We start from the raw sequence: 8,049 nt of genomic DNA, 5'->3' as shown, positions 1-8,049 counted from the left end.
TCAGAAGGTCTCCGCAACTGCATTTTTACTGTTACTGGTTCCGTTATAGCTTTGCAATATGGTGGAGTCTTGAAAACAATGGCTACTTGACGGTGTACATCAGCTTGTGAAAAGATACCTTTTGCTTCCCAGTCATTCAACACAAACCGAACTTCTATGTCATCTAGTGAATATGAAAGCAAAGAAATATCAATGGGAAAACAAAGTAAAATGTATCCATTAATCTAAAATATATTCTGAATTCAATGAAATAAACAAAAATAAATAAATACCTTTTTGAACTTTGTCACAGAGTAGAAATATTTCATCTCCTCCTCTGACACTTCCACAGTTCTTGTTAACACGACAAATCCTTAACTCTGCAGTATTAGGAGCACCTAAATATGAAGAATTTTTTTAGTGGGTTGCTACCTTAGTAATACATTTTATTCATTTTTGATGTAGAGAATTTTAGGAAAACAAATTATAGAATAAACAAAAGCTTTATTTACTGTATAAATAAATTAAGGACACTAAATACATTAATCATCCACATTTGTCTCTTTCCTTTCTAACTGCATTGCCCAACCTGCTACAGAGCCTTGTGACTTCATTTCTAGGCAATAATAACATGTCCTCTAATTAAATCTTCCTGCTTCTAAATTCTGATTCTTCCAACCCATTCTACACACTGACACCAGATTAATCTTAAATTATGACCACAACCCTATAGCAATGCAATTTTCATGCTTCCTATCATCTGGCCAATATTATTCCAATAACTCTCCATGACATTCAAAGCTCTCCATAAGAATATTCCGATCTACCTTTATAGTTGTATGTCCCATTATCTTCTACATGCAAAACAGGTATAGTCATATACGACCGGTGATCATATATAAGAGTATAAACACAAACACACACACACACACACACACACACACACACACACACACACACACACAGAGGGCAATTTCATAATCTTTTAAAACTATAAATATCTGTATCCTTTGACCTAGCACTTGCCAACATTTCTCCTTCTGCAAATTTATGTATGCTAGAGATCTACATGCACATTCAGGATATTTATTGCAGTATAATTTGTTAGAGCAAAAAGAAAAAAAATTGAGAAGGAAACAAACCAAATGTCTTGTAATAGGGTAATGACTTAATAAAATTATGATATAGCCATATAAGGAAATATGCAGCTACTGAAAAAGAATAAGGTGCCTGAAAGGGAAAGAGATTCAAGATATTGGGCTGTTGGAAAAGTCATGACGCATTTTTGCAATGAAAAAACAGAAAAAATACGTCATGACTTTTCCAACAATCCAATATATTGCAAAGAGGAAAAAAGATAAGTTAAAAACAGGTCAATGATGATTTTTTTAAAAGTTGCCAAGAATATATGCGTGAATGATGATGATGTATTTGTATATACATGAAGAAAAAACTGGTGAGATATGTGCCTGAGGACAGTGGTTATCTTTGGAGAATGAGGTTCGAGGGGATTTACTATAGGAGAATAACCCTTGTTATTTATTTCAGGAATGTTTGAATTTTTCCTACAATAAACATACTGTTTTTCTAATTACCAAAATACTTTTAAGAATTAAACTATATATATAAAAAAACAAGCTAAGGCTACAAATACAAGAAAATAAAGTACTTACGGTTGTCATAAATTGGGTTAGAAACCACAGGAGGTAGAGCAGTTGTCAAATTACCATGTTCATCATGGAGGAAAACTTGGAAACATAATCTCACCACATTGAGGTCGCAATCTTCAGTATCAAGCAGCTGTGCTTCAGGGACTGAATGGTACATTAAAAAAGAATGGAGAATAATCACATAGAACTAAAATCCTGCTAGGTCCTCCTCCCTGCCCAATATGTCCAATAACCTTGAGTAGCACCCAAATCTGCACTAACAAAAATGAAATACCTGTTATCATTAGTATATCATATAGTCACTAACTAACAGTATTCATTAAGTTATGGCCATGGTCAGATGTAACTATCCCAGTTATCTAGAATTTAAGGCAGAATCCCAAATTGACATTAACACTAAATTTTTACAAAAATGGTTGCAGGTTATATACAACAGAGAATAGGCATTCATTCATTAATTCAACAAGCACATATTTAGTCCAGTTATTGTGTTAAGGACTATCTCCTAAACCTGTACAAGAATGACTATCATCCCCATTTTACAAATGAGGAACTGATTTTAAAGAGATGAAATTACTTGTCCAAAGTTTCATAGCTAACAAGTGGTAGAGCAGTAAGTAATTCAAACTCAAGTCATTGAATCTAGCGTCTATGCTCTTAAAAATTGAACTTTATTAGAAAATTTTACACATTTTGTATAAAAATGACAAAAGGAATATCTACTAAAATTTAGATCAATATTTAGGGATTAAATACCAATAGGATACTAGAATATATAATATAGCTAGCTTCCATAAGAAATTTTACATGCAAAGACAAACACGACAGAAAGAAAATTTTAGTTTTAAAAAAATATAAAAACCCATTATTTATGAAAGAATATAATACAATGAGTTGGTTAAATTGACATATAGCTCTCTTACACATTTAAAGTTTTTTAAAAATCTTACATGATTATCCTCTCTGCATGCCTCTTCTAACCTATTATGGTTAAGTTCCATGAAGGCAGATTGGGTGTGTGATGCATGTTTGCACTTCCACTAATCATGGAACATAGTGGTTTACATATAATAAATATTTATTAAATAGTTCCTTAGTGAGTGACTGAAGAATTAAAGAAAAGGCCTGTTGAACAACCAAACATTTCGACATTTTCATAAGTTGCTGTAGAAAACTGTAAAGAAAAATCAACAAAGGGAGATTCTACTTTTGGTAATGGCAGGTGACACATGTAATCGGGACCAACTCTACTGTGAGAACTAAAACAGGTGCACAAAATATAAAACAAAAATCCTCTAAAGGCACCAAAGAGCTAACAAGATCATGAAGAATCATGAGGCCAAGATATGAAATAAAGAAACTGTAAGAAAAACATTCCTGTTTCTCTCTACTCACTACTCACCAATACTTCTGATGTATACGTGCCACATAGCAATTCTCCAAACTCTCAGGACACCAACGGTGTGTACTACAATTTAACTAAATTCTGACAGTAACCACCTGGAGTTAGCACAGATCCCACAAGTAAGGTCTCAAGCCCCCAAGACTGCTCCTTCCCACACATATGTAAGACACCAATCACAAGTCCAGGTTATCACCTATGCTTCTGACGGACTGGCTACAAAAATGGGGGTTCTATGACCCACTCTTTGGGTTTGATAATTTGCTAGAATGGCTCAAAGAACTCAGGAAAACAATTTACATACTGGATTATCAGTTTATTATAAAAGGAAACAAGTCAGGGACAGCCAAATAGAAAAGATGCACAAGGAAAGGTATGTAAATATGGCAAGGAGCTTTCATGCCCTCTTTGGGAATGCCATACTCTCAGCACCTCTGCAGGTTCACCAACCCAGAAGCTCTTGAACCCCTTCAATGAGGATTTTTATGGAGGCTTCATTTCATAGGCATGATTAATTAAATCATCGGATACTAGTGATTAATTCAACCTCTAGTCCCTCCTTTTCTAGAGGTAAGTGGATGAGGTTGAAAATTACAACTCTCTAATAACATGGTTGGTTCCCTCTGGCAACCAGAGCCCGCCATCCTTAGGGGTTTTCCAAAAGTCACCTCATTAACATAAACTCAGATGTGTTTGAAAGAGGTTTGTTATGAAGACAAAGGACACTCTTTTCACCTTTTTTTACTCCTATCACTTAGCAAATTCCAAGGGTTGCAGGAACTCTGTGTCAGGAATGGGGATGAAGATCAAATACACAGTATTTCTTATTATAAATCACAGTATCACAAAAACCCAGAGAGGTAAGTTCAGAAGAAGAAGCCTCTTTTTTCCAGATATATATAGCCTGCCAATTTTGTAAGAGGTGGCTAAGAGGATGAGAAGTTGAGATGAACTCTCAATAGACTATAGGGAAAAAATAGGAGTCTGCCAAAGATGGAGAACCTAATAAATGCCCAATGCTTTGGTTGGGGCCTCAGAGCTGTATCCTAGGAATAAGGGTGAACTGGAAAGATACCAGACCTCACAGGGATGAAAGCCTAGTTTCAAATAACTTAAATCACTCACTGATTTTAAGTGATCTGCGAACGCTAGTGACTAGCCACCTACCGTAAGAAAAATTTCTGGAGGGAAATAACACCCTAGGCCAAAAATCTTTACAGTTTTTAAAAAATGATGACTGGTATTCTATATGACTAGTCTATTTTAAATAAACAGGTATATGAGGAGACAAAATAAGGTGAGTTTAAAAAAAAAAAAAAGCAAAAGGAAAGAAAAAACAGACTATAGAAGTAGACCACGAAGGATCCAAATACTGAAGTTTTCAGACACAGGACTTAAGATAACTACACTTAACGTATTCAAGGAGTTCAAAGACAAGATTGCGAATTTATTAAAGAAATTGAAACCATTAGAAAGGAACCAAACAAATTCTAGAACTGAAAAATACAATAAACTGAAATTAAGAATATTCACTTGAAACCTATATAATTTTACTAACCAATGTCATCCCAATAAATTTAATTAAAAAAATCATTAAATTTATCAACTGTTTTATTAAAATTTTTTTGTGTGTCATCTTTCTATACCCCAAGAGCTAAAATCTATTTACCAATATTTTCTACCAAGAGGTTTTAAAGTGTTGATTTACATTAAAGTTTTTAATCCATTTTCAGCTGATTTTTGTATACGGTGAGAGGTAAGGAACCCAACATAAATAACCATTTTTTCCAGCTTCATTTATCAAATATTTCCTCCCTTTCTCTTGATCTGACATGCTGCCTCTATCACATACTAATGTGTCAGATTTTCTTAGATCTGTTTTGGGTTCTTAATTCTACCCCACCAGTCAATCTGTCTATTGTTACCCCAATACCACGCTGCCTTAATTAATACTTTCTTCATAATAAACACTAATATTTGATAAGATCAGTTTCTCATCACTATTCCTCCTCTATCAAGTATCTTCCTTTTCCTGTCTGGAATCATCTTATCATATATTTAATGAAAAATCTTGTTGGGAGTTTGTCTGGAATTGTACTGAATCTGTTTATCAATTTGGGGGGGTGGAAATTCCATCTTTATAATATTGACATTAGAGAACATGATATACCTCTCCATCTAGTCAGGTGTTCTCTATTACCTCATAATACAAGTTTATAATTTTCCCTAAAGAAATCTTGATCATTGTTTCTTTCATGTGTTGCTATGTACTTTATATTTTCTAACAACACTTCTTTTAATTATTTGCTGCTGATGTACAGAAATAAAACAATTTTGTATATTAATTTTACATTGTTCACCATTTTAAGTTTATTATTTTAATAATCTACTTGTATATCCTTTTGAGTTCTGTAAATAATAGCTTCCCATAATTACAACTTTATTTCCTCATCTTCAGTCAGGTACACTGCACTGGCTACCATCTCCACTACAATGCTGAGTAGAAGTGGCAAGAGTGCACATCCTTTTCTCATTCCTAATTTCAAAGTGAATGCTCTGATGTTTCCTCCATTGAGGATAATGCTCACTGTAGGCTTTTTAATAGATACATGTCATTTATAATACAAAATATAGTAGTATTCTACAATGTGAAAAGTGGTTCTCAGTTTTAACATATGCAAAAATCTAGCAAAAGGAAGCATAAAACCAATCAAATTCCTCTTAAACTAGTTTAAAATTTCCGTTTATACTTGATCAAAAGGACTCAAGGTAAAAAATTGTTTTCCTTAATATATCTTTAGAAATAAATATTACTCCTCAGTCCTCAGAGCAGTGTGTGAGTGTAATAAGAATTTCACTTTTATCAAGTTATCAACATGATATATTTCTTTTGGATATATCATATATCATGATATATTTCTTTTAGATTTCTAATATCAATTATAACTAGCTCTAGAAGTGTGACATTTCTAAAACTCCAATACTGTTAAATATTACTGAAATAAAAGTAACAGGGCAAAAATACATGGTACATAGATAAACCATTTTAAGAGTTATGTCTCATTTAAGAAAAAAATATAAAGTTTGGTTATAATTCATTTAATTTCTGTTACTCAAAACATATATTCCATATATATAATATAATAAAAGCTAACATAAAAGTGTTTATGTACCAGGAAAAAGGTAAATGGTCATAACAGTCTATCATTAAGGTATTCATTCTTTCAACATAAGTATTGAGCTTCTATTCTGGGCTACACACTAAAATAAATGCCACATACAGGTATGAAAAAGACAGTGCCTGCCCTTAGTGAGTTAGTATCTGGATAAGAAACAGGTACATAAACTAAAATTATATAATGTAAAATGAAAAGTCTTATAATGGGATTATGGTCAAGGAGTACGAAGACATAAAAAGAGTGCCCCAATTTCTGCCTTGGGTAGTCAAAGGAGGCTTGGAAAACTAACGTGGCTGCCATGAAGAAAGGATAATGAAGCACAAGAACCTTTTTTTCCTTCTTGCATTTTAAGCTTTAGGTTTTACATCATGAGAAAAGGCTCTTATCTTATTTTTATGTATTAAACCAGACATCAGAGATAAAAATCTATGTTAGAAACTACGTGTGTTTTTAAACAGTATTCCCCTTTAGACTACCATTATAAAATAATTCCTCCAAACTCAAATGCAAAACAGTCTTTGTGCTCTCATAACATCTCAATGTCCTCTGTACATGGAAAAATAGTAAAATGCCTAAGAAAACAGAATTGCAAATTTTTTGTCAAAATCCTATGGATTTTAATCACTGAATATTAGAATTCCTTATATGTCATTAATTACATAGCTAGAAAATGAGAATGACATTAAATTTTGCAGTAAGAGTCCTCTGTGAAGTCTAACTGGCATTGTTTTGTTCCAGCAAAGTGGACACTGCTAAAATTTGGTAATGGAGCCTTTAAAATCCTCACCCAATTTAGACTTTAGCACATATTAAACAATTTGAACAATATTTCACATGAAGCCTCAAGTTTAACACTACTTGATTGTTATATATCCCATTTGCAACAGACAATTCCTGTTTTAAAGAACTACTGGCAAGAAAGATAAGGACAAGCCTTAAAACATACTAGATGATGCAGTACACAAAATAATCCTATACAGAGTAAGAATAATTTTTAATAGTCTTTGTATTCTCATATGATATTTGACCTTTAGAGAACAGACTGTCAGAATGAGATAGCCATTAGCCTACAGACCAGAATTTGTCGGTCCTATTCTGCTAAACATTTCCAATTCCATTGTTTCTGTATATCATAAATGTGTAACACAAAAACAAAGTCAGCTAGTCTCTTGTAATTCTTTTTTTTTTTTTTTTCAGCTGAGCCAGGGCCAGGACTCGAACTGCTGTTGCTCAGAGCTCAAACTCTTGAGCGAGCTCTTAACCAACTGAGCCACTCAGCTGGCCCACACTCTTGTAATTCTTGACCAGTACAATTTTCCTATGTTAAATGATACACCTACAAAAAAATATTAGTTCAGCTTTGACAAATTCCTATATAAGTGGTATAATTTGAACTAGTATCTCCTGAAAAGAATATGAACAACAAAAGAAAGGATAATTCTACAGTTGAGTTAAGGTTATTTTAATTAGATTTTAGCATCTTGAGTTTTTTCAGGGGGGGAGGGGTTTGAAATTTGATTTGTTTTGCTTAGTATTAGAAATGCACATTTTAGGTTTTATTTGAATATTCTAGAAAAACAATAAAGCACAATATTTCTATTATGAAAACTGCACCAGAATAGAGAATGAGGTCTACTCTAACCATCCTATTTAAATTTGCAAACTGTCTCCATAAGTACAGATTCCCAGATCTTCATATTGCTGATTTTTTCCCTTCCTTGGCATTTTTATTGTCTAATAAATCAGATGATATACATGTCTAGTAAATTTGTTAATTATTGGTCTCTCTCCACTAGAATATAAGCTCTTTAAAGGCAGG

At 33.0% G+C, this 8,049-nt stretch overlaps 1 protein-coding gene across 1 annotated transcript in view; it reads right to left on the bottom strand.

Moving 5' to 3' along the window:
• The window catches only part of REL (REL proto-oncogene, NF-kB subunit), a gene marked incomplete at its 3' end in the record, with an annotated part of 39,677 nt that overhangs the window by 9,783 nt on the left and 21,845 nt on the right, over positions 1–8,049 (bottom strand). The window contains exons 5-7 of the mRNA XM_019635909.1: positions 1,653–1,793; positions 273–377; positions 8–163 (exon numbers count right to left, since the gene is read on the bottom strand). Of these exons, the coding sequence (XP_019491454.1) occupies positions 8–163; positions 273–377; positions 1,653–1,793 (402 nt within the window). The remainder of the gene's footprint in view (positions 1–7; positions 164–272; positions 378–1,652; positions 1,794–8,049) is intronic.

This window comes from Hipposideros armiger, unplaced genomic scaffold, assembly GCF_001890085.2.
Source record: "Hipposideros armiger isolate ML-2016 unplaced genomic scaffold, ASM189008v1 scaffold_2, whole genome shotgun sequence".
In the NCBI taxonomy this organism is placed as follows: Eukaryota; Metazoa; Chordata; class Mammalia; order Chiroptera; family Hipposideridae; genus Hipposideros; species Hipposideros armiger.
This window is presented reverse-complemented; position numbering and strand designations above follow the sequence as displayed.